The following is a 27968-nucleotide window of genomic DNA, read 5'->3' on the forward strand; positions in this document are numbered from 1 at the left end:
CCACTTCAACTAATTCTACGTAAATCTGCTGTTCAAAATAAGTATTAATGCCTACTGATTGCAGACCAGAGGATTTCCATGAGTATAGATTAGCTAAAAACTTATTAGTTTAAAAGGTTTATTCTTAATTCTTCATTTCTTCTCTTATATTCAATGGGCTCTGATGTGTGCACTCTTGAGCAACCCTTCAGTTTACAAACAGACAAGCAACGAGCACTATCCTTTTACACAGCCCAACCCCGCAAACTTTGCTGCACAAGGCTGCAGAGATGCCGGYGCTGTGATCTGCAGAGACCACCCCGCAGGGTGAAAGGGCAACGCGGTCTCCATGCCAATATACTTTAATCTGCTGCCTTTCTGTTCGGCCAGCCAACAGGAATGTCYGATGGTGCCAATTCTGGTGTTTGTGAAAAGCACATGTATCTGCTAGGAGCTGGACTGCTTCCACCAGCTCAGTTCACATGCCATCAGGCAGAGGTGACTTTCAGTCACATTACAGACTGGATACAAATCAAAGACCCAGAGGTGAAAGGCTCAGCTCTCATTACTAGTCTCCTGAACTATTTAGTCTCCTTTATCCCAATTAAGCTTGTTGTGGATTCAAAGTGGCCTCCTGCTAGTTTGGTGCATTTATTTAATGAAATCTATTATTTGCACATTTCCTGTGACCTGTGATGAAGCAGAGCCAGAACCACTGATTTTAAGCATGCTTTCACAAAATGCATTTATCTGCTGCAACAGTTACATTCTTTTACCCCAATAAACCAGTCAAAATCCAATATGCTAAATACTTTTCCTATCATTCTATTCCATATGATATTTAAGACTAAGTCATTCAAATTGGTGATTTTTAAGGAATCTCAGTTCTTCAGCTGCCAGAAGCCATTCTTTAGTTCAGAGGCTGTAACTGAATGTGTACATAAGTATACTGCAATATCAAAAAAATAAATAAATAAATAGAGGTCAGACTGTTTTCGGCTCAGCTATGTTTTGTCCATTTACAAAACACGTGACACAGAAGATTGGCTACCACGTCTCAGGCAACAACTGGTAACATACTTAAAAGATAGTGACTCCATGACATCTGCACATATGAGCATACCTGACTATGCCGTTTTATATAACTGTGCTGCTTTAGAATGGAAGGTGTCTGAAATTAAAAGGAAAAATAAAACCAAACTCCACTTGCCTTCATCTCCATCATCTCCAAAGGGGTAGAACAGAGCAACTGCTAAATTGATGAATACAGCAAGGTTGAAGGAAATGCTCCCCCAGAGAGAGATGTGTCTAGAAAACCAGAACAGGGGTGGATTATCTAAAAAGGGGAAAAAAGCAGCAATCAGTGAAATGAAAGCAGGCATGAACTCCATCAGTAGTGGTTTCAAGGGGATTAAAAACACAGATTAATGAAGAAAAATGAAGTAAAGAAAATATGCGGGATCTTTAACTAACTAAAACAGACAAACATTAAACACAAGTTTGCCCTAATACATAGTTTCCAACAGAGYTTTTAATCCAAAGATCCCAATACAGTTTATTAAATATGAGATTTTGCCTTTGGTGAGATTTTAAGACTGGATCTTTTGTGAAGGAGTCTTTTCATCCGTTTCTGAAACTGTAGCCTCTGTGCATGGAGATGTGAAATCAGGTGAACAAATAATTGTTAGCACTCTGCACATCAGTCAACCAGAAGATCCAGAATGGGTCAGCCAAACCCACCYGGGTCAAAGATACAGATTATACTAATCAAAGAACAATGAAATAGGTAAGGCTAAACTATATTTTCCAAAACAGTTATCTCTGTTGAACTTAATATATCTTGATCTTCTTGGAGCAACAGGCAAAATTTGGTCTCGCTGGGATCTGGTTCTATGGCAGCTAATAATTTCCCACATGATTCTCAGATATTTAAGGACACTTGCTCACTCTGTATTATTAGAATTATCCTAGTGCTTAGAATGGCATAAATGAAGCCAGGACATCTACACAGAAAGTTTTTACAAATACACAGAAATAGTTATGTCCCAAAGATCCTACAGTCTAAATAAAAAAGACTAAAAAGGGAATATGGGAAAACAGGGTTAAGATATTTTGTCCAAAGTTACATAAACTATTCAGCAAAAAGACTAAGAACAAGCTTAGAGGGCACCAAGACCCAGGCAAGTACTTCATATATACTGTAAGTTTAAATGAACATTTAAAATAAGCTTATTTGTGCATTGGTGTTAAAAAATCTCTAGTCAGTAAGGTTTACCTACTTGAAGATGATATATTCTTATAATTAGATTTTAAAGTACTGCAAATCTCCTGCAAGTAGAAAGAGCATATTCTTGACTTATCCACACCTTTCTGCCTGCTTCTGAGCCATAGTCACCTTAGGCTTTTCTGTATGAATGTGAATGTAGCTAACTTTCTATAAACAGTAGACTCCTTCAACTGAATATGMGGTCTCAGACTTTAGTCTAAAGAGACTTTAATGGTGATTAGGTAATATTCAGATTTCACCTGTGATAAGCTTATGCTGCTGACTGTTGGGATTTAACATTTGGAGCCACTGCAAATGACATCTGTCAATTTATGCAACACAAGCTGTATGCTAACAGACACTTAGCTAAAGAATGAACCTAACCTGAACCTCTATTATATTTTTAAACAAAATAACATGAAAACTTGTGGTACATTCCACTGATGAAAGGAATTGAGGAATTTCTGTTCTGAATAAAAATAAACCAATTTTCTTTGCTTATAGCATTAGGTAGGTCTGGTCTATGTAAGCATTGAGCTGCGCTTGTTTATTTGTGTTTCTTAAGCAAGGAACACAGATATGCTTTTGCTACTATAGTAATTATTCTACAATATAGTGACTTTTAGTCCCAAATAGACCATGCAGATAGGAAGTTATTCCGGAGCCATTTATTTTGCAACTGCTATTCTAGGCAGTTTGTCAGCATAGACAGGGTCTCACAGCGACATCAAGGAAAGCAGACCTGGACCAGTAGAAATCACACTGAAAACTTATTACTGCCTCTGCAAATTACAGCCTGGGAATTGAAGTTCATAAAAACTGCAACCAACATTCATGTTTCCATCACATTAAAGACGCTACATTAAACCATATTGCTTTAACTATCCAAACTCCCTGCTGCTCTGTCCATAGATCCTATTCTTCACTTCCTTCCTAATCAGTTGCATGGTGCTGCTGGGAACTGCTAAAACAGCTGATGTCTGCCACTCCAGAGGCATCTGCATCTGAACAGTAAATGAAGGGATTGCTGTCCTGTATTTTTGTATCCATACACACACACCTAATACATACTGCCTTATCTCTCAAGGGTATTGTAGATGCTCTATTAGTTTGTAAGTTTGTTTCTCTGCTCTAGATGCAGAGGGCACAGCCACCAGGTCCTGCACGGTGGGAGCCACTGCAGCAACCAGACAGGGCTTTCCACCCGCAGCAGCAGCCACACTCCCGAGCTCCCAGCAAGGGCCGGCAAGGAACCGTCATGCCCACCAAGGCACCAGACAAGACACTCACAGCGCCAGGCTTGGTATCACTGCACCTCCTGTTCAGRAGCCTGCTTTGATTTGCCCCACAAGCTTGATGGAGCCCATCATGTCTGCAGATGGCTTGGGAAGGTACATTTGCCTCACCCGCCACCACAGGAACCCTGGCCAGTGAGTGCTGGCAGACTGGCATGTACCACAGCCCAGTCAGGCAAGGCTGATGTCAACCGGCAGCGGGGAACCAGCTCCGTGGAAGTCAAATTGATTTAAAGCAGCTGAGGTTCTGGGGAGAGACGTTTTTAAGTGAACGACATTTACAAGTTTTTAAGTGGTCTTTCAGTGATCCGCAAACCTCAGATATGCAGCTCAATATGTTTTTGCTAAATATTAGGAGCTTTGGCTTAATTAGGTGCAACTCTATTGAGTTTAGTGGATCTACACCCACTTCAGCCAGCCCTTAATTTAGCTTTTGGAATTTAGAATATCATCTTGAACACATTACTTATCAGTAACTGTTCCATTTTTTTTGGTGGCGTGCAAGTGTCTCTGCTGACCTACACTCATAAGCTCTGAACAGTTTTGCCTGTTGCAGTATCAGAGTGACCAGAGAAAATAAAATTATTAAAATGGAAAATATCTGAAGGCTTAAATATTGGGTTCTTTTGCAAAATTAAAGCATCTTAGAACCAATTTTTTGAAACTGCAATACTTACTCCGAATTTTCTTTTGCCATTTCATTTCATTGTACAGATCCTCTGTTTGTTGGAAAAAATCATTCACTTTGCTCCCTTGCTCATCTCTTTCTGTTGTATTGAATACACGACTTTTGGATTCCCGAGTCAGGAATTCACAGATATTGGGGACAGGGAAGACAATCTGTTCCATTGTTCTATCATGACGAACAATCTATAAATAAAAGGTACATTTTTTTCAGGATCAGTGACTTTCCAATCTATCATTTTTTTTCTTGCTCACAGCTCCCTTCTTATTTATAAATTAATGTAGAAGCTATTCGAACATTTCAGTGAACCAATGAATCCTAAAACATAAAGTAAAACTGCATTTCTGTCTTCTGCCTAAAATAAGGTGATAAATAAGTGCTTCAAGCAAAACCTAGGTCCAAACATCCTCCAAATTTTAAATGTATTGCAGTTTGGAACATTTCAACTTTGCAATAGGTTGAAGCCAATCTCTCACAGTAAACACTGCCCCAGAGCCAGTGAGCTTCCATCCACCCTGCAGTGACATAATGGGACAGTATGAGACAAGAAAGATGGCTCAAGGTGCCAGAGAAGGGCCCCAACAGTGACCTGCCCGGAGGGCAGACAGGACAAGACTGGCCTGAGGTGCTTGCATCAGACAGCTCCCAAGGCATGCGAGCTCAGAGCCAGTGTGGACTGGCTTCGGAGCCCACTGAGCTCTCAAGGAACCAGAAAGAGTTGGGAAATTTATTAACTCAGGATCAGGTTGGGCCTGTGGGCAACTGCCCTGTACAGTTTTCCTGTTCAGCCAGTTTTGGACTTGATAACTCATTTCCACAAGACAGCCAGATGTCTCTCCCTTCTACAGTCGCTTGCAGCAGCTGCCTTTGTACCCTAGAAATGCTTCCGTTTAAAGTCAGTAAGGACTAGAGATACTTTGGCTCCTAACTCCTATCTTCATGTCTAAAATTCCATGAAATCTGCAAGAGCACAGGAGCTGATACAAGAGTTAAGAGCCTAAATATCTCTGCAGATCTTGATCTAAATCCAGTCCATACCAGGAGTAAAGTTTAAAATAGAGAACAGAACTGACGAACCAGGCCAAGCCTTGCTCTTTTAAACAAAAGCCATACTGAATATCTGCMCCATTTCAAAACCTCTTTGTACTGCAGCCAAACTTTTAATTTGATCAGTTAGCATCACTGGCTTTGAAAGTCATGATTATTTATTTGAGTGATGTACCATACAAGATTACTCTTGACTCTGTGACACAGCTACTACCCACAGTCATTATTTTCCTAACAAAAAAGTGTTTGGTAACAGGAAGCTACTGTAAAGCGAATATCTGAAGCCACTTTTAACATAGGTGCATCCCATTCTCTCCTATAGCCAAAAGTGTATCATTAAACTTTTTTCCGTTACACAAATAATYTATACCATTTGAATTAGCTTTGCTGTTCAGAAGTGTAAAAGGAAGAGATAAACCATGCAAAAGATGCAAACCTGTCTCACATTCAACCTTTTTAGTGAGTAATCCTTTACCTCTATCTGTGCTGTATGATTGGCGTAATACCTCAAGGCTTCATCTCCTTCATCTGGATCTGAACCTGGCTTCAGCATCTGCTGCAGTATTTTATTGTGGCGAGCCAACTAGAAAAAGAAAAAATTCTGATTTATGTCCTGCTGCTGTGTTTTCAACTTTATCATCTCCACTTAACTAACATGAATCCTGCTCCTCCACCACCATATACTCACATGCTCAACTCAGTGGGGCTCTTTCCACAGATAACATCAAAAATGCAGTTACTTGAGAACAATAGAAATGATTTAGCCTTAAAAAGTCAGCAGCAGGTCTTCAGCTGAGATTTATGAAAGGCAGCTTAGTCTGCAGCCTAGATGGTTTTCAGAAGGCTTTTGATAAATGCCAAAAAATTAGATTGAATGTTTCTTTTCACTTTAGTTTAGACATAAAATTTTCATACYTCTGACCAGGTAATTACATTTATGATTAAATTTTCTCTGTGATTTCAGGCGGCTAAACTGTTCTTCATCATGTTGTAGCAAGAGATTTCAGGGCTGCCTAGGTACTTACCTAATTACTTCAGATGCAGCTGGACTGCAGTGGTGGGCAAATAGATTCAAACTATACAATTTATACATATAGCATATATATGTGTACATACATAAATACAAATATCTCCTCCTACAAACTTTTGCAAATTATATAATTTATATGATTCATACAACACTTCAGATCTTGTTGAATACTAAATATTTAAAATGCTTCATAACTGCACAAAGTTTACTACTGAGAGTAGCATCAAAGGCATTCATGACGTCTCTTAGCTCAGTCAGAAACACAGACCTAATTAAAAGATGTGAGGAATTGCTACTAAAGAAGGTAGTTTTCCCTAGATCATAGTGATTGCTTTTCACCCAGAAGCTCTGAGGCACTTTTCCCAGGAGGGAATTACAAGTTCCCTCATTTTCAGGTRGGGGAAACAGAGGCGTAGAAAGGATACCTTGCAAACATGAACCAGGTTTTCTGCATCCCAGCCTAGTGAATTATTCATTAGATCATAACAGACCAGATGATATAAACACTAGACAGGAGGCAGGTTCAGTCCTCAAAATGGCTATGGGAACAAGGCTTTGAAAAACGTTTTTCACTACTGATGATCACTCCAGATGATGGGTCAGAACTGCAGCAAGTGACATAAAACAGTACGTTGAGGTGCTATAAAATAATTAAAAATTAACAAAAAAAGTGTCAGAGATCAGGTCTAAAAGTAGCAAGAGACCTAACTAGATACTGTAATAATCTAACCAGAAAGCCATCACACCTGCTCCTAAGCCATTTCGATATCTGTAAGTTTCACCTTCCCTGTTTTTTCCAATGTGGGGGGATACATACACAATTTATGCCATTTACTGAAGTTCCCCAGAATCTGTTGGTCAAATTACTTTCTTTTCTGAATCTGGATATAAACTTATGAATTAAAGATGACTACTAAATTGAACATTAGAAAGCAAGAGAATACTAGACAAGAATATTCAGGAAGAATAAATCTATTTCTTACAATTTCCTCATGGATGGAAGCCTGCTCTGCCTTTACAGTAGAGCACTGAACCACTGTGGTGGAACACCAGTCCTTTAAAGGGGTCACCAGCAGACACTTCACAGAGAGGTGCATGGTGGACAACTACCAAGCAATATTTTTTCCATCACTGACAGATTTCCAGGCTAAATTATTACTTTTTTTTTTACTCTATCTACTACATGCATGGATAGTTCTATTACACATATTAATACCTTACCACCTTTCAAATATTTTTAAGGCTAGACAAGACCATTAAGACTCAGTAACCAGTTCTCCTCCTTCACACAAGCCATATAACCTGATCCAGTAGTGTTCACCATAAGCCTATAATCTCTGCTTAAACAGATAATCTGAATTTGTTTTCTATAGGTATTTTGCATCTCCCTCAGTATATGCTTCAGTGTAATGGAGAAACAAGATGAGATTGTAGGAACAAGGTAACTACTGTTTAAAAACCCCTTTACGTTATTTTTGCCTTTAAACTTTATTGAATGTCCCTCTGCTTCCGTACTTGAGAAAGGGCAAGCAAGAGCACCCAATCCACCTTCTCTGTATCATTCATCATTCTGTACACTATTGTCATGTCCTCTCCTATTTGTCTCTTCTTTAAATTAAAACAATCCTATCTTTTCCATCCCTCCTCAAATAGAGAACTCTCTGTGACTCAATTACTTTCATTGTCCATCTTCTAATGCTCTTTACTTTGGTTATATCTCTTCTTTGAGATACGAAGACTAGAACTAGCTAGAGAGAATGCAATCACACCTTGCTTGGAGTGATGAATTAGCAAATATAGTCCCTTTGTTTCATCTTCTGTACAGAGGAACTTTACCTGTATATTGGCCCTTTTTCTCAATTGTCAACCCCAGCAAGATACTCAGTTTTCTAGTAAATGACAAGTCAGGAATGTATGGGTAGTTCTTTTCATGTTAAAATAATGCCATTTTGGAGAAAGGGGCATGTATAGATTCAAAAATTTCAATTACCAGGAAGAAAAACTTCATTTGTAAACATAYTCACAGTAATACACTAAAAAGCTACTGATTTTTAATGTGCTTTTACATGTCAGCAATTTTTACTGTGACAGTATCTCTTGCAAAATATCAGTAAGCAAAATCCCATTACRACACAGGCTAGAAGAGACCAGCATCTCAGCCATCCCATGTTGCAGTGGGACTGAGTAGAGCAGTACATTACCTTAGACCGCTGAATGATCTGAGACAGTGCTGATGCACTGCGTATCTCACTGTCAGGTTTCATGTGAACAGCAGCCATGTACTTCAAAAYCACGTGCATTCAGTGATCTTCGCTGTACTATTAGTCTGTGCTTTCAGGGACAGACTGTCTTCTGCTTCTGGGTATACAGAGCCTAGCACCATATAGCTGGGGTTTCTTGACACTAACCCTAGACAAAATGATCTGAAGAACAGGTCAGGGACCTGTGTGCTAGCACCACAGCTGCCAGCAAAGGCACATCAGAAACAATTAGGAATTGCTGACCCAGCTGAAGAAACTACAACAGATTTCAAAAGGAAAACCTATATAAAGCTGTCACCAGTAGTGCTAGACAATAACATCATTTCTTTCTGCTTCCCCTTCTCTCTGTATCCACTTACCTCCTGTAGTCTAGGCCTTCAGACAGTAATCTCAGGGACAAAGAGTCTATCTCTTCATTTTCTGCTTGTACTGCAATTCTTATGTGGGATGGATTTCTCTACATTGCCACAGTAATAATAAGTACTGTTAATATTGTTGGGTTGTCACAGCTACATCAGTGAAAGAATAGTGCAGACAGAAACCTTTGAAAGCTCAGATATGAAGCAGAAGCCCCAAATAAGAGATAGAACAGACTTATAGCTATTTGGCAAATATAATGTTTTCTGAAGCTCTGCTTTCATGAGCCTTCTTTTGTCCTGTAATGAACTCAAAGGCCCAGATGGGCAAAAAGGACTGTGTCAACAGACTCCTGGATCTGTGCAGGGATTTTTCTGAGATCAAAGACAGAGCAATGAAAATAACAATGTAGTGACAAGTCATGAACCTAAAATATGGAAAGTTTATCCAAACTAGTAGGACACTGTAGGTGACAGCCAGTGATTGGCATGTAAGGGCAGTGCAAGCTCTGACTGGCATTTCTCTCGGATCTAATTTCTGTGATGCAGTTAACTCTTACTTCCAAAGTGAAGTATAAATCTTTTGGGGCAGCTGAAGGACAAAACACTGGATATGCAACAGTAACTATATTAAAAGAACAGTCCCATTTCTGTTTGCAAGCTGAAGCTCAAAAATGTGTGCCAATCATAACCGATACAAAAATAACCATCATTAGTGCCTGAATTTGCAGAGAGCCTGAAAAAAATCAACTCTGAAGAGAAAACTCTCTCAGTCATTCATTCACTCATCTATCAACCACATCAGTGAAGATATTTTAAATGTCAAYGCTGTAGAGTGTTTTACTACTCATCAAGACATAGGAGGAAGGGGAAGCAATCACATTTATATAATGGAACAGTGATTTCCAAAGAGGCGAAGTGTAAAGCAAAAGCTATATGAATTTCAGTCATTCCCCAAGGAGGGACTGTTGTTCATCTTCCTGAAAGACTTTCTGCTTCAAAAATTTGGAAAATATTGTAATAAACATTAGTACAAAACGTGAAAGATTTAGGGCAGACCAAGAACACTGATGACATTAATGCAGATAAATGACAGAATTACAAGTAGCATTCCATCTAAAATCTTCACAAAATGATTATAAAATCAGAGGTGTTGGTCACTTGGGATTCCACATATGATCATCAGTGTGGAAAAACACAGCAGACACACTTTTAGTCATTAACAATATATGGGTTTCCTGTAGCCTTTTTGTTTTAAAGTCAAGATTTCCTTGAACTAAAATGCAGTTATTTAATGCTCTCAAAGAAGAAGTGATTTAAAGTTGTCACCATTCCTGTCATCCACCTGTCAATAATTTATTGTCTTGGAATACTAGATCGGTTTGACAAAATACGTATGTTATGTATGTGTGTGTGTCTGTGTATACGTGTGTGTGCCTGTGTGCATAAAAATTTCTAGGAAAAGGGGAAGTAACTCTTCATTTGTCATTATCTCTGTAAAACACAGACACCTTCCATATTTCTACACRCACATGTCAGCCCCTGGTCCTAACTTGTAAATTTTAAAGGTTTCCTTCATAGCATGGTTTGTATCAGAGGCATGTGAGGCCTAACCCAACATCCAGCAAGACATACGTCAAAACTCCTGTCAAATTTACCAGTCTCTGCTTCACGCACATGAAGGAGGGGAGTCCTAAAAATACAAGTTAGAAACAGCAGGCTGAAGACCCTGAGAACCTGAAGGCCTGAGATCTACTTGTATTAATTTCACTCTCCAGCATTTCGAAATAACCAAATCTATGGATAAAGAAGATTACTTTTTTATGACTGGAACTGTACAGAGACTCCTAAAAGGGCGAGGCTTGTGTCTTGTAAATGACTACGGTTTTCATCAAAGGGGCAGTTCACCAGCAATGTGTGAAATGTATTAAACTGATTTTCTACAAAAGGCTGAGGGAATATTACTATAAGCTCTGGAAAACTGGCTGAGTAATTCAAATAAAGACACAAATAGTTTCTGTGCCTTCAAACACTTTAAAGTACTACTACTACGAACTATTGCAAACATCTAACAGACAGAAAAAAAWATTTCAGCTCTGTATACATTATCCTTGTTATCACTTCTCTTGAGTTTTTTTTCCATAGCTTTAAGGCAGCAATATCATCTGCTATCTGCTGGGGGAGATACCTGGCACATCGGCGCAGGTGAAAGCGGARAGGCCACTGTGTGAGGCAGAAGTCAGGGACCGTGCTGGCCACTGGGGCGCCTTCCAGCGAASGGTCTGGCTACGTGGCAGACTGGCAAGCTGCAGCAGGACATGGTGGCCTCTCTGCTCTTCTGTGATTCCATTCACCAGCTTCAGCCCAGCAGCAAATCCTTTGGTTTGCCAGTCAGCCCTGTCTCGCGTGTCAGGGCACAGAAGGACCACAACACGATCCTGCGAGTTCACAAACTATGGGCCTTTGGAAAAGTGAGACAAGAGCTATTTGTATAGACCTTATGCCCAGCATATGAGATCTGATAGATTTGCTGTAAATTATCTTCATATTTCTTCTGTCAGTAACCAGATGAACTACAGTGTGGTTTGCCAGCCCAACAGCCACTTGGTCTTTCACCAGGGAGAAAAGAGACAAAACATAACTTGCAGCAACAGCTGAATAATTGCATCTGTTCAGATTAGTTTCACCTTGCAGTGTAAACACACTCCTGCAGCTGTGGCTCATTTATGGCCACAATCTCTTCCTTTTTTTTTTCCCTGCCAGTCTCCTGTTCTCAGAGTCAGGCRGTGTGAGAGCTGGCACCACCAAACCCCCTCCAAGGGAAAACTCCAGTTCTCTCACCAAACATTTCACTTTCTGCTGAGAGAGCAAGAAAGGATAAAAAGTTATCTGGGGACTGGCAAGAAAAACCCCAAGGACTGAAAAACAACAGCAGAGAGAAAGTCAAAAAGTAGAAAACAGGATGTGTTAGACACAGAAGAGGGTAGGAGACAGCAAAATACTCTACCCAGGAGTGCCAGGGTCTTACTACACAGCAGTTCCCTGCCCAGGGCGGGTGAAAAGGTTCATATTCCACTGGTAAATAAGGAAGGAGAAAAAGCAAAGAAAAAGGAAACRTCATCTTAACCATAACTGAGCAGAAATTTGTATTCCATCTGGCTGTAGTAACAGTAATAATGACTTCTCAGCTCCCCATGTACCAGTCAAAATTGGATGGTGTTTCTGCAACGCACAAGGCAACTTCCTTTCCAGAAGTCATTACAGTTTTATAGAGCAGCACCTTTGCACTCTACCACAAAGCAATCTGTTAACAAACATTAGGAACAGCAGGGATGGAGCAATGGGAGACTCTCAAATCAAATATTCATTGATTTCATTTAGATGATTATACTGTACATAGAAGCCAAAAGGGTTTACAGCTTATCTTCCCCTGATGGCTTGTGGTATAGGAGGAGGGTGCTGAGTGGTCCAGGTTCTTTGGATCCTGTTGCTGGGTCTTCCATGGCCTTGTGTAACCCCCGATACATCACCTCCCCTCCCCAGCCTCCACATGCTGTGCACTACAAAGTCTGGATAATAATGCTCTGCCTCACAGGGTAGGAAGAAATAAATCACCTTGGCATTATCACATAAGAGAAACCACCACAGTTAAGTGAKCACTTTCTGTATCATGTGTGCAGCCCCCATTGTCATTTCATAGCTATTTTTGCTATGGCTTTGCTGTTCTTTTATCCCTGATGAAAGCCAAAAGAAGACAAAATGATTTGCTAACATTTCAATGAGTTCATTTTCATTTGCATTCTCTGTAATTTCTTTTGCAGGCAAAACTTACTTGTAATAAAAAAAGTGTGCATGTGTGGGAAAGTTCAGGTCTGTGGATAAAATGTGTTACAAGAAAACAAAATTAATCTGGGTTTGTGGTAGTGGTGAAAGAACCAAATCATAGAACAATAGCCATGCCAGGCTACACGTACATTGTAACAGGTAGCAATGTCTCAGTAAGCCAAACCGRCTCATGTCATGCATTGGTCACATCTGGGTTTTGGCATACCCTGATAATACTGAGCACAGGATGTGGACGTTAGTAGAGTTACAACAGGATAAGACAGCTGCACTCACAGATTGTCTCCCGAGAGTACTGTAAGCAAAATTTGGGGGAATGTAGGAGGAAGCACATGAGCAGATGATGGAAGAGTCAGGCATGAATATGGGGAAATAATGAGGAGGTTCAATAGAGGTGGAGCATAAAGAGAGCAGAGTTACTGCAGTCAGTCTTCACAGCATAGCAAAGAACAACATCTCAGCCAAATGCAGCCCCTGTGAAAGGCAGGTAAAACAGGACACTCAAAAAAGAGCTTACTAAAATGCTCACCAACTTTGCACAGATCCAGTCAGAAAAAGACCAAGAAGAGCAACAATCAACAACCATATGAATCCAAAACCCCAACAGCAAGAGAACTTTTCACCTCTTAAGAGCCACCAACACTTTATATACCTATAGAGTCTATATATATAAACTTGAGATAACTTGAGCTAGGAATGGCATTTCCTTTCCAAGAGTCTCAAAAGTCTTCTGCTGTCAAGCACTTTCCTTTCTAGGCTTCTGTTCTTACTCTGAACAGTAGCTGTCTTTGAAATATTTATCTACAGCTAACATGTGGCTTCTAAAAAGAAGAAATGCTGGTTATCTGCAAAGGCAAGAGGAGCAACTGCTTATGACTCTGCTATTTTGAGGGCAATGCAATGAGGGGAACCACAGGTCTTTTAAGTCCAAGGTATGGCCTTATTTCCTTCTCTAAGCCATGAGACCAGAAGAAGCAGCTGACTGCCAGTCAACCTTCCTTCCCCTAGTAGTAAGAGTAGAGCAGAAAATACCTCATGGTGGATACTTCCAGAATGGGTTCCTCTCTTTCTCTTGGGTCTACCCAAACTACATGGAAACTGGCCAAGTCTCTGACTTGTGATGTGAGACTTGCATCCCCAGCTCCCTCCTCACCCTCTCCAGTCTTAAGCCTCATCTCATGCATTTGCAGTCTAGTGCCATGGCAGCTTTCCCACACTGTGACTCCAAGCTGGATGCACTTCACCAGCCAGATCAATGATATATCACCAGCTCTGCCACACGCAGGTTGGCCTGAAGGAGTGTCATTAGCACTAGTACAGGCTGTGATGAGCCATCCATCTACCTTCAAAGCAGCTCAGTAAAGAGCCATAAATCCTCAACTGCCACTTGGTATCCTGGCTCAACCTCCATGACTCCAGAGGTCTTTGTTGTTATAGCAACAGTGAAGTAACAGGTCTGTTCATAGTCAATCTTGTTGGGATGCCAGCTCTTAAAACAGGTTATTTCCATAACACACACAAAACAGTAACTTGGTCATTTAAGGTCAAAACTGTATCAGGTCAAAGCAAGAGGTAAGCAGCTGAAACTGCATTCTGTCAAATTCAAGAGACTTGTATTTTCTAGTCTATGCAGAAGCCTGATGTATATATTTTTGTGGGGCATGAAATAGGACAGTTACCAGGTGTGGAGATGAGAGGAGTCTCCCTTCATATGACTACAGTGGTAAAACTTTCAAGCAGTTTCAATCATCTGGCTGGACATGTGCCTTACCCTCCAATTAGCAAAACAAAATATCTTTCTTTTTTTTAAAAAAAAAAAAAAACTACCAGGAGAGCAGTTCCACCTCGTTCCTATGAAGTAGCAGTACATAGTGGGAGAGCAAAAAAAAGAGCTGAATTTTTTATCATATCAATAGATCAATAACTAATGCTGCTTTACCTGACCAGTTAGCAACTAAATGGTGCTCTGCAGACAAACATATAGGAAAAAAAAAAGAAAAAGAAAAGACCATGTTAGATTCAAGGCTACCGCAGGTCATCAGTCATACTGGTTACGTCAGTCCCAACCCAATGCAATGATCCAAAGGAAAAAAAAACACCAGGGAAAAAGAATTCTGAAAATCCTTGACATAACAGAAGAGAAACCATTTTACAGAATCACAGAATGGCTGAGATTGGAAGGGACCTCTGGAGTTCATCTAGTGCAACCTCCTTGCTCAAGCAGGGTCACCTAGAGCACATTGGACAGGATCACGTCCAGGTGGGTTTTGAATCTCTCCAGAGAAGGAGACTCCACAACCCCTCTGGGCAACCTGTTCCAGTGCTCCGTCACTCTCACAGGAAAGAAGTTTTTCCTCATATTCAGACACAACATCCTGTGTTTCAATTTGTGCCCACTGCACCTTGTCACACAACTGGGAACCACTGAAAAGAGTCTGGCTCCATTCTCTTTTACCCTCCCTTCAGATACTTATACACATTGGTAAGATCCCCTCTCAGTCTTCTCTTCTCCAGGCTAAACAGGCCCAGCTCTCGCAGCTTTTCCTCATAGGAGAGATGCTCCAGATCCTTAACCATCTTCGCAGCCTTATGCTGGACTCTCTGCTGTAGTGCCATGTCTCTCTTTTATTGGGGAGCCCAGAACTGGATGCAGTACTCGAGATGAGGCCTCACCAGGGCTGAGGAGAGGGGCAGGATCACCTCCCTCCACCTGCTGGCAACACTCTTCCTAATGCACCCCAGGACACCTTTGGCGTTCTTGGCCACAAGGGCACACTGCTGGCTCATGGTCAACTCGTTGTCCACCAGGACTCCCAGGTCCTTCTCTGCAGAGCTCCTTTCCAGCTGTCCAGCCCCCAGCCTGTACTGGTGCATGAAGTTATTCCTCCCTAGGTACAGCACCATGCACTTGCCTTCACTGAACTTTATGAGGTTCCTCTCCACTCATCTCTCCAGCCTGTCCAGATCCATCTGTATGGCAGGCAGAACAGCCCTCTGGGGTATCAGACACTCCTCCTAGTTCTGCATCATCAGCAAACTTGCTGAGGAGACATTCTGCCCCTTCACAGATTCTGTGATTTTGTGATTCATCCAGGTCATTGATGAATAAGTTGAACAATACCAGATGCAGTACTGATCCCTGGGAGACACCACTAACTATAGGCCTCCAACTAGACTTTGTACCATTGATCACAACCCTGTGAGTTCTGTCGTTCAGGCAGTTCTCAGTCCCCCTCACTGTCTGCTCATTTACCCCATACTTCATCAGCCTGCCTCTGAGGATGATCCAGGAGACAGTGTTCAAAGCCTTAACTGAAGTCAAGGTAGACAAAATCCACTGCTCTCTCCTCATCTACCTGGCAAGTTATTCCATAATAGAAGGTTATGAGGTTGGTTAAGCATGATTTCTCCTAAATTTCTACTACTCCGGGTAGAAGACACTCCATGTGCAGGTCTGAAGCTGTTTACCTGCTGTTATGCTACTGGTGATCATAAGCAACTTAACACCTTATTTTTGTTGTAGAAAAACACAGGCAGCTGTTAACACTAAATTTCATAGCTGGACACTTCTGAATGGTCATTCTTACTGCTACCTCAGAAAAAGTGTGAAGTGGACCTTTATTTCAGTTTTCTGTGCTGTGTGAAATAAGTGAAATAAAGAGGATGGCAACTGAGGGAGTTCTGCCTATTTGTAGATTACAAGTTCAGATCTTGTCTATCTGGAAAACTATTACGACTGAGATACCTAATTAAATTATGATATCAGAAGAAATGAGAATTAAAACTAAGCAACTGTGAGGAACAGACATATTTTGACACTCTGATTAATGCTCTTTATTTTTGTTAACCTGTAATTACTTCAGTGACTACTGAACGATTGAGAGGAGAAAAAAAGAATGTCTTTGTTAGAGAAGACCTCCTCCTCCCTGTTTTTAATTAAGGTGTAGGATTTCACAATACAGATATCTGAGGTCTATTTGAACTACTCTGATAATATTAAATAAGACTAGACTTCACTTTCATGATATTTCCAAGGTTACCCTTGGAAAATCAAGACAAACAAACAAAGTAAGTTCCTCCTAGCCCAGGATAAAATGTTTTAGACCTGCTTTATATATAAGAAAAAGAGCACTTTGGTTCATTTGAAGGTCACTTCTAATGGAAAAGCCCCAGCTGTGCCTTCAGAGGAAGATTTCACCTACAGTAGACAAGTTACAATTCAACACTTTGCGTAGTACAGCTTTCTTAATAAGGAGTGTTTGCTGCAATATGAACAAAGTAAGCAGCTATACTGAATACATTTCTGAGTACAGAATATATATGTATTGTGGTTAAGGGCAATTGAAAGTGCAGTCTGTTTTGCAGAGTAACTTTGTAAAGATCGCACTGTGAGGTTCCACATTTACTGTCTCTCAATAGCTTCTGGAATGAGTTTACTCAGCTTACACGTAAAATGTTTTTTCTACTTAACTTCTATCCATGCGAACTCACTCAAAAAGGTGAAAGTCAAGCTGTGCTCTTTTTGGCCCATATATTGACACTCTAACAAAGATTATGCAAGCCAAATGCTAATGGAAGCTTTAGGGTAAGAGCAGGATTTGAGGATACGGGTCAAATTATCTCCTAGTGTAGATCAATACAGCTTACTTCCCCCTTCAGTGGAAATAAATCCATAAAGACCAACTGAAGATTCATAACCCCGTAAAGATCAGTTGAAGATCTCGTCAAATGAGGATCCTTTTTTACAACAAGAAGCTAAGTAACAACAGTGCTGGTGATATAGAACCAAAGAACTCAAGTTTTCTCCCCAGCCCATGTTGCTACAGATAGCAATAAAAAAGGTAATATGTTTATCACTAATACAGGAGTGTAAATAGAGCCTGCAAGCAGAAAATGTCTTCAGTAAGACTATGTCATTCTTCTGCAGCCAGTTTTCAGAGTAAAACCACAGACTAATGAGAAGATTTCACAATGCAGACATTTGACAAAGAAAAGGTATTTCTTCTGGTGTAACGTTTGGGCTCTGAAACCAATAAAACATATTTCCCAATGACAAAAATCTTGTAAACCACAAAACACAAGGACACAGGACTATAGAAGTTAAAGACAGAAGAAAAAAACCACAAAACAGAAATAGCATGGCCACCTGTATGTTAGGGCAATGTACAGTTACCACAGCCAAATAGGATGTATCCTTCGTTAGTATCACATATAATAAAACATACATATGTGCACAATACACATTTGATCTTATTCGAGGGATCTAGGATGAGGAAAATAAAAATAAGCTACAACCTTTCTGGCCAGCCAACAGTGAAAAGCTTTTGCTTGGATTCCAGCAACTCTCAGCAGTCCAAGTCAGTAGGACTCCAAAGCACAAATGGAGGTCCCCACTTGGATCCCTCTAAAAGTCACAACAGGACTCTGCGGTAAATGCTTTCAAGATGAAGGGAAGGAAACGAAACAATTGAAGGACAAGTTGCCAAGGTTTTAACCTGAGACCTAACAGCAAAGGACAAGTTGCCAAGGTTTTAACCTGAGACCTAACAGCAGCCACAGACATTTGTTTAATCTTTCAGGTGCTCATTAGTGTCAAGCCCCTGTGGCAGCCTCCATACTGTCTCTCTGTACTGTAGCTGGCTGAAGGTAGAGTTATATACCATCCTAATGAGCTGCAAGAAGGGTGATGTGCGTCATTGGGCTTCTGTTTCAATCTTGGCAATCTAAGTGTAAAAGCCTTGCAACAGCCTTCTGATTCTGCTGACATTTAATTAGCCGGTGTCATTTTGATGCCATAGCCTGTCTCATCAGGATGATAACTACAAAACAACATGTGGAGCATAAAAGTTCTATGAGAAGTTTCAGGTCTGGCAGGCAAGGATACGAGTCCCCTGACAGTCATGGTTGCTGGGACTGGTCCCCATTAGCCCTTTGTTTTGGCACTGCTATCAGCAAAAGCTTCTCTGTTACAGCGACAGAAACAACAAACAAAAAGCTCAGCAAACAAAAACCATTTTTTGCAAACCTCAGCAAAGCCTTGCAAAAAATGCATCCTTTAGCTTTAAAATTCTACCTGTCCTGCAGAAAGGGAGCACCTTCTTGCACAAACTCAGAGCTATTCATCCTGAAGGACAGGTTTGATTCTAATATATCAGCTGTGCAGTGCTCTTATGAACCAAGCATAACAAAGCAGAGTCTCAACTTTCATCAGGACCTTACGACTTACAGTGAAGGCATGCAGGGTCGTACAAACGAGGAGGTGTATGACCACATTGCCAGCACCAGCTTAGGCTCAGGACATCCATGGTCTACTTAGTCAGGTCCAGGCTCCGCATATCTGCCAGTGACCAGGGTTGGAAAGTGCTCGGTCCAGCCTGTGCCTGATCCACTCTGATTGCAAGAACGAGAGCTTAGCCTGACTCTTGGCACTACATGTATTCAGTCTCTTGTTCTCAAGAGAGCTCTTGAGCATAGGCTGAGGCTGCTTGTTTATGAGGGCTTAGTTTACAATGTGAATGATGAGCAGGTCTAACTCTAAATCGGCATTCAGCCCTCAGCTAAATCACCAGTGTAGATACCCTCTTGAAGCAGTACAATTTGCAGTACCAAAAAGATTGTACATAAACAAGGGAAACATGTATGAGGGAAAGCAGACAATGACACAGCTAGGTTAGCACAGAGTCAGCAGATCAAGCTAAGTTAACTCTTAACTCAATGCCATTTCTGCTGGATCATCCTTTGACCTTAAAAGATAGCCCTTGTTATTTAAATAGGTACACTATTCTTCTTCATTTGCCTTCAGGTAGTGTTGGTCAGGAGTCTTTAAGATTCAGTGTGGTCCCCACATCTCAGCTGCTCTGGAGGATCCTTGCTGGAGCTGAAAGCTGCTTCCCAACTTTCTGAGATGATAAGCCTGCTTTGTAGGAGGAAATGATCTGGGAACACAGAGTTTCTCACGAGGGCAGAGAGATCCCTTTTAGGCAGATATTATGGGGTGGTAACAATGGCAGCAAGGGAGAAGGGAAATAAAATTTTTGCAAGGCTTTTCCACTTGGCTTCTGTTCACATCTCTTCCATGGCATAACCATGATGTTATCATTCCAGCCAATTAATGCCCAGTGCAAATCTGCTGGGCTTATAATTGGTTCCACCCATCCCTTATCCTCAAAAACCCTCCTAGTGTTTCTTTGCTGTGTTTTATGGATAGTGTTTGTAAATGCACAGTATAAAGTAATTAATTTCTGCCTTGTTCCTTAGCATTTCTTTTTAAACAGTCAAATTTTGCCCCAAGTCTATCTCTGATCACAGTCACAGTTCTTTCCTGCAGAACACTGTGCAAACCACGGCAGATCTGTTCACATCATTTCATACAAGCTTTTGCTACTGAATTCTTTGTCCTGGTTTGAATTATATGGAGGTCAGAACAAAAGGATGAATACAAGAATTCACATGCATCTTATAGCATATATTTAATGTATTATATCTATTATATGTATTATTATATGCATTCAACATATTATATATAAAATGTATTTTGTTTTACAGACACAGACACAGACACACACACACACGGGAAGAGGAGGATCAAGGGTCTAAGTTCATCTATCTAAATGTTAATACACAGCCAAGCAAAGGAAACCTAGCAGCTGCTCCAAGCTCCAACACCAAAAATAACTACCCACAAAAAACTTACACCACCTCCCTCACACACGCATATACACTTCCCTCCATTACATTCTGAAAACTCTTCCTGCTTTAACAATCCATACTATTAGTAGCACAGCAAAGTTTATTTTAAAAATATACTTTAGCATGATCTCTTAAAGAGTCCTGAAGTACTAATGTGTTCAGTGATTATGCACTTCTCAACTGTCAACTGTAGTACCCATTAAGTGACAATTTTCCTCATTAGTAAAGTAGCTGGGATCGCACGAGCATAGGAGGAAACTCAGTGTAGCAGTTAAAGCAAAGCACTGGGGATCAAGCAAGCTGTCCTCTCTTCCCATGATGGCTAATGACTTACTGTCTACACCTACTTCTGGCTTGRTGTCTTTATCTGTAAATTGGGGTAATACCACCTACTTTAAGAGGAAGAAACAAACTTCACTAAATTATCTACTCTGATATCCTTGGATGGAAGAAGCTAAAAAAGGAAAGATTAATTCTTTACGTACTCCAAGAACTGCTCTTATTATTATAATTTATTTGTTCTGCTGTAGCACGTAAAAGCCCCAGAACCAGGTGGTTCTAGGCACAGAACTGATGCAGAACAAAAAGGTGGTCCTAGCCTTTGCTGTACTAAAACCTGCAGGAACATACAGAATAATATGAGAAGTAGAAAGCCAAAGGAAAAGGTTTTGTGCTCCTTAAGGGTTTTATATATGTGGATAGCTAAACTTTTTTACAACTACTTTAAGCTTCTCCTTAATGAATACATCATATCCAACTCTTGTTATCAAACCAATCCTATTTCAAGTAGCAAAAATACTAACTTTTTAAAAAGTCTATATTGTACTACTATTCCCAAATTATAAATCCATGACATCAATTATTATTACCATTTGAATTGCCTAGTTAATAAATACTATTCATGCATATACATTATGCATTACACTGCACGAAGGAAACATGGCAAGAAGAGATTAGTTACCTCAAATCAAGTTTGATAAATAAATCTTGATTCTACTATTAATATACTTCAGAAAGACAATTATATAAAGCTGAATTACTTATTTTGCTCACTCCACTGATAACTAGCACCAGAGGGGAAGGAGTATGAGCTACTCATTATCTCCAGTTGCTACTGCATGCTTAGTAGTGCGTCCAGCAAGAACCTTATAATTCACAGTAAAATCCTGCTTCTTTTCCCTTTGTTTATTCTAAGAACCTATCAATGAAAGAGAACTTCCAACTGCATTAGTCTATCAGGAGAGAGCTTAGTTCAAGCTGGTGTTTGTTTATGCTGTATACCTGCACTGGTATCAAGCAGCGTTAATTTCTTCTAACCTTACAGGGTGGAGGAAATGATTTTTCATTTTGTCTTGGTGCTATCAGACAAATGTCATATTTACAGAAGTAGTTTTGGTACCTCCTTGAGATTTAAATACATTTTTAACTTACCCTTACAAAAGCCCCTTCTATTTACCAAGGGGCTGCAAAGGTAGTGTGGAATTCCAAGATCCTCCTCTCGCCAGCAAGAACAGAGATGCTCAAATGCTTGAAATTAAACCTTTGAGCAAACATTCAGCTTGTCTGAGTCTCAGTACAGACATCACAAAAGGAAACACACTAGGTCAGTACCTCTACTGCTGCAAAAACTTTGGGAACCAGGTAGAGGGAATCACAAGAGACTGAAAACTTCATTACAGTATTGCAGTTTGCTTCCCTATGCTCTAACTGTTCACATCCTTCTAGATCAAGGACATGTCTACATAGTTCTCCAGGCAGATAAAAGTACATTCTTCCTGTGTTCAAACCTGACTAGAAGCTCTGTAAATTTATTTAATGTACTTTTGAGCCTCATGAACAAGCCCAGCTGAAAGGTTCAGTGTATTAGCTTGGGCCTGATGCCTGATTTACAGAGTTCACATCTAGCTGAAAAATACAGAAAAATATTAAGTATCTTCTGCCTATAGAAGCACATATATGCATGCAGGCAAACTACAGAAGGCTTTGGTTTTCATACTTTACAGTAATTGTAAAGAGRTCATGAACTTCATAGAAATATTACTAACTTCAGTAAAGCTTTCTTACTTTACAAACCACTTTCAGTTTACAAACTACTAAAGGACTYGCTTTTAACTATCAGTTAGCAAGTTCAGGCTGTCATCTGAAAAGCCAGAGGATTTCTTTTGGCCTTTTGTCATGGCATGCTTTTGGTAGCCACTTAAAAACTTGTTCCTCACATTTAACTCTCATGTGCAGAAGCATCAGTGTAAGTATTAAACTTTTTTGTGCCACTGTGTCCAAAGCTTTTGTAAACTCTACAGAGCCATCACATCAAGATGAAGTCTCTTTGTGGTAAGACCATCACTTTACAAACTTTGCAAAACAAAGCATAGCCTTCTTTAGCAGGATCTTTTTGAAAATATATCAATAAAAATACCACCAAAAATTATTTTGAATGAAGCATGAAAAAGAGAGGTAAAACAACTGATGGAACTATCCATAACAGACCATTGGTGTTCATTCAAGACTACCATAAGAAATGCACCATAAGAATTGCTTGACATAAGCAATGTCRAGCTCAAGGCTTGGCCCTGAGCATGGCATTTGAACAAGACACAGAAAATGGAATCTTCTCAGTGGATTTTGAAGAGAAGAACAGCGACCGCTCTCTATCCGGCAATGGTACGCTTATTTTTCCAATGCATGACTTCAAGCAGCAGTCTGTGTCACACCTCCAAACGGCTGAAGAAGAGATACATCTGAAATGAGCCTCTACCCCAATGCCAGCTTGCAGCAGGGGGGTGCAGCTGAGGGTAGTTCCTCATGGATAATTCAGTTCTGCTTTCTCTTGGCAGTGAGAGGTTGGTCGAATAGGGAAAGTGAGGAGCAGCAGCATCCAGAGGGCCCTCAAGCCAGTGTAGAGGAAACAGCACAGCTATTGCACATGGGAGACTGAAGAAGGATGAAACGATGAAGGGAAGAAAAGACAGGACACAGAAACATGTGGAAGAGAAGTGATAACTGTTGTGACATGGCAGATTTCACAGTCAGTATCCTACCATCATGTTCCAGGCTGCTGTGTCAACATGGCTCTATGTGTGTGAGAGTGTGCATACGTGTGCACACATACATGTATGAGATGTGTCTGCACAAGCATGTGGAGTAGGGACTGGGAGGATGGAAAGGAGATTTAGTAACAGAAATCTCAGCCTTGCTTGTGACATATTTGTAACTTTCTATGCACTGTGGGTCAAACATTTACAAGAATGCCTTTTGCTTCTGGTAAAAGCAACCACCGGAAGGGCAAGGAAGGATGCAGTGGTGGCAAAATGCAGAACCCACCATAGCCCTGAAGAGTGCAACGACAAAAACTGAAAGTCTGAGATCCCCAAAATAAACTGTCTGTGTTTGAGGGCTGTAATAGCAAAAAGAGGAACTCTTGGGTCTTGATTCTGCTATTACAGAGGGGTCTAAAAGCTGTAACTGCAGCAAGTGGTCACATGCAAGCGTCAGGGAAGTGACTGAAGAGCCATGCTGGTTGTAGAAAAAAGTAAGTCAGATGAAGTGTGAAACTGTAAGGAGCAGAGCAAAGAAATGTTATGTAAATTAGATCAGCGAAGCCAAGCACAAGGCCCAGCCACCAATAAGCTACTCAGACATAGCAGGGCATCAGAGGGTGTTTAGAGAGCAGAGCCAGAAAAGGAACCAGGCAACAATGGCTTCACTGAGGAGGGACCAAGTTCACATCCTGCCGAGCCCAGAGCGAGCGAAAGGGCACATGTGGAAAGAGCCTGGGCCTCAAAGATCAGCCATCCTGTGCCAAGAATCATAGCTTAAAGAATCATAGTTCTTTAAGAGAGGGGAGAGAAAGGCCCCACATTGCTTGGCCTTCCATTGCCCTGTTTTGATATGGGGCTTGACATGGCTGCAAAGCTATTGTAAACAGACGTGCGTACCGYGCTACAGAAACGCAACAAGAGGAAATCAGTCATATTTGTGAAAAGACGGATGTTTTTACAGCAAACAGAACCGCTCATGCCATTTAATTCCACAGAACAGGAAGGAGCTCAGTGAATTGCTGCCAAGGGCCTTGCGCCACCGGAACGCCTGTCACGCCTCGGGCCTACCAAGCAGCTAGGAGCGGCCTCCCAGGCCTCCCAGGCCTGCCCCGCGCCCGAGCGTGTTYGCCGGCGCGAACTGCGCCGCTCCCCAGCTAGCCCACGCGTCCTGCGCCGGGCCCCTCCGGCAACCTCACCCCACCAGTCATTTCACACAGAGCTTTAGGCCTGTATTCTACCCTCAACAGCTTCTTTGCCACGATTACAAACCCAGCATAGTCATTTAACAGAAACTGTACACAGAAGACATGAAATACTAACACTTCCATTTTGCAGGCATTTAAATTTTCGTTACAAACAGTCCTGCAAGGAATAGTCACAAAAGGTAAGGAGCTACAGATATTTTCCCAAAACTCTGTTATCATAGATGAGTGTCTTACATACAGGACTACATATGGCACACAGTAGTACACAGTCATCCACACAAACATAATAGAAACAAGATTTACTTATTTAAATGTGCTGCAAGCATGCAACCATAATTCAGTAAATGTTTTTCCACTTCTCAGTTAAGAGAAATATTGCATAACAGCACCGTAAATACAGATTGTTTTCTTTTTCCATTGAGTATTACTTTAATTCCTAATAAACATTTAACAAGAATAATACATATATAGCACTCCCTTACCCCTGTTTATTTCCTTTTACTTAACAAAAAAAAAATTAATGAGTCCCTTATATGAAATATCGAATTCTATCATTTCTGATACAACCAAGAAATAGCCTTTTTATTAAAAAAAAGCCTTTCCAATATTCTTAACACAACTGAAAATAAAGAAATTATTTTTGATATCACCTGTTCTGAAAAATAAATATCTCCTAAAATAAAAACAATCACTGTACATTCCATCTGTAGCAGTACAGATGCAAAAGTGATCAGAAAAAGCTTGGAAGCACTACAGTGCGATTAAAAAGAAGGAAATAGTGAAAAAGCCCAATTACTCTTAATGTCTGAATAATTAATATATCTAAAATAAAATTAATCTTTTCAACTCAAAATCACTCAATATTACAATTGAAGTTGCTCATTTAAAATAGTATTAATAACTTGATTTATAATTTGATTAATATAAATGAGCTGTTAATGTTACAAAGAAGACAAAGCTAAGGGTACATTAATTGCTTTACTCTGAATTGTTATTTCACACAGAGTCTAGCAAATCCTGTAGAGTGCCTACTCCTACAGTGAGACCGCTTCCTTGTCCTGCTACGAGCATCATTCCAGACAAAATCATGTTATACAGAATCATGAGTCAGAAGACACAAGAGGGGAGAACTTCCCTTTTTTTATCAGACAGGTTTTGCATGGAGTTAAAGCATGTAATGCCCTTCTAGGAGCAGTTAAAAAAACAAGTAAGACATACCTGATGTGCCAATATATAGATATTATGGCCAACGTCTTTTGGAGAGATGCCATCATCTCCATTCTCCTCCTCATGGTCACATTCTAGACCTTGGTTATATGCATTCTTCATCACATCCACCTGCAACACAAATCAAACCAAGAAGAGAACTGTCATTTTCAGGCAAAAAAAAAAAAGCACGCTGTGTTTGAACACATTCACTTTGTTCAGCTCAAGCCTGGCTAGATGCCCTGCAGTTCTAAAAGAAGAGTGAGCAGTCTGAGAAACACTTTCTGAATAAAGAAAAGCTTGAAGTATTTATGAAGCTCCAAAATGCTACATTTCTCATCAGCAGCAAAACTTCTGTGCCCATGAGAAAGGAAAAAGAATGCTGAGMCTTTGTAAGAAGGTGTTTTCACAAATGCTTTCAAAGACTGATCAACAGGTAGTGTCTTCCAGCACTTGCAGTGCAGGCACAATCTCCTTTTGGCTAGGGCAGGCTGCACCGTAACTCAGAGTTCTCCATACAGTGTAACAGAAAATATCTAACACAAACAGGAAGGGAAGGCATGGATCCACACAAAGTGCTGGGATTGCTCAAGTATTCAAAGCCTCTTAGAGAACCAAAGGGGAAAAATCCTCCCTGCCTCACACAGGGCCTGATCTTGTGTTGGCACATTAGGGATGGCCTCATCATGCAGGGATGGCACCTTTTCGAAGGTACTCTGAACTCACACAGGAGTGAACAGCAGGCCACTGGGYTTTGACCAGCTGCAAGGGGCAATCCCCACAGACCTCCCCACAGAACAGATTTTCTATACACTGTTGTTACATGGTCAATTTAACTGGAGAAAAATTCTCCACCCTTCCRTTCCAGTTTAAATTGCTGCAGACCAATACAAACACTGCACTTGTTCCAAAACACAGCCACAATTGTTTGTAACCAATTTTTTTTGTGGTTCATGAGGCAAATATATATACATCTTTSTGTGTGCGTGTGTATACATACATACATGTATGTATGTGTGTGTGTATAAACCCACATACATATGTACACATACACATACACACACATATTCCGGCTAGCATTGTTTCACAAACTGTAAAAGCTTAATTTCCTAGCTCCTGACAAAGTATACTTAAAGACAGTCTACCAGAGTATGATAATTTAGTTAGGAAACAATTACAGAAAAGTGCTTGGAACGGGTAAAAATAATGAAGTCGTAAAGACTGAAATCATGCATGCTTGATCCTTTTAAAGTACTTTTTGTGAATTAGTAGTATCCTGATACATTGTACCACTATATGCTGCCAACACTCTTCAGCTTAGATGCAGATCATTTCAAAACGTTATAATGCCAGATTTTTTTCAGTCAGAAGGCTTATGAATATTCAGAAGTTTTCTCACCAGTTCCCTTGGTCTCATGTTGAAAAGGATTCTTTCCGCATTCTCGCTGTCATGCCTGCTTTCCATAATAGCCAGCAAAAGCTTGGAGGCATTGTTCTAGAGATACAAAGCCAAGTTAATGCAAATTTAAAATCTATTTCATGGATTAACGATCCTTGCATTTGTTTTAATTGAGATTAGGAGGACCACTTTCTTTTAGTGGATAAGATTTTAAACTGCTTGCATCTTTTGTTTTACTGACATATTTAATAGTTTTTTTTCCATTTTAATGTCAGCATACTATAAGGCTAAGTAACCATGCAAGCTATATTGGAAGGCGTATTTTAAATATTGAAAAATATTTGACTTAAATTCAGGGCTTTGTTCTATACTGTGCACCAGAAATGAGATTCCATTTGCTTTTCTTATTGCTCACCTAGCAATTTTTGCCATGGTATTTTGTTAAAACAATTCTCAACAGAGGTAATTACAAAATGTAGTACACAAAAGGTTTCATCATTCAGGTAGGTTTCCTTCCTCTTTTTTTTTTTATATATAAAATCTTATAGGTTATTATTTGAAGGCTATAAAATAAACTGTTCTCATACATCCCTGGATTTTTGTTTCACTAYGAAGTATTCCTGGGGGAATGTATAAAGATATCCTTTACTTTGTCAACTGGCTGCTTTT

At 40.3% G+C, this 27968-nt stretch overlaps 1 protein-coding gene across 3 annotated transcripts in view; it reads right to left on the reverse strand.

Moving 5' to 3' along the window:
• The window catches only part of ITPR2 (inositol 1,4,5-trisphosphate receptor type 2), a 284657-nt gene that overhangs the window by 43855 nt on the left and 212834 nt on the right, over positions 1-27968 (reverse strand). For all 3 annotated transcript variants that reach the window (XM_085324472.1, XM_085324471.1, XM_085324473.1), the window contains exons 44-48: positions 27300-27395; positions 25913-26032; positions 5748-5855; positions 4218-4410; positions 1190-1315 (exon numbers count right to left, since the gene is read on the reverse strand). In XM_085324472.1, coding sequence (XP_085180598.1) covers positions 1190-1315; positions 4218-4410; positions 5748-5855; positions 25913-26032; positions 27300-27395 — 643 coding nt within the window. The remainder of the gene's footprint in view (positions 1-1189; positions 1316-4217; positions 4411-5747; positions 5856-25912; positions 26033-27299; positions 27396-27968) is intronic.

This window comes from Rhea americana, unplaced genomic scaffold (genome assembly GCF_003343005.1).
Source record: "Rhea americana isolate MKP2758 unplaced genomic scaffold, rheAme1 scaffold_91, whole genome shotgun sequence".
In the NCBI taxonomy this organism is placed as follows: domain Eukaryota; kingdom Metazoa; phylum Chordata; class Aves; order Rheiformes; family Rheidae; genus Rhea; species Rhea americana.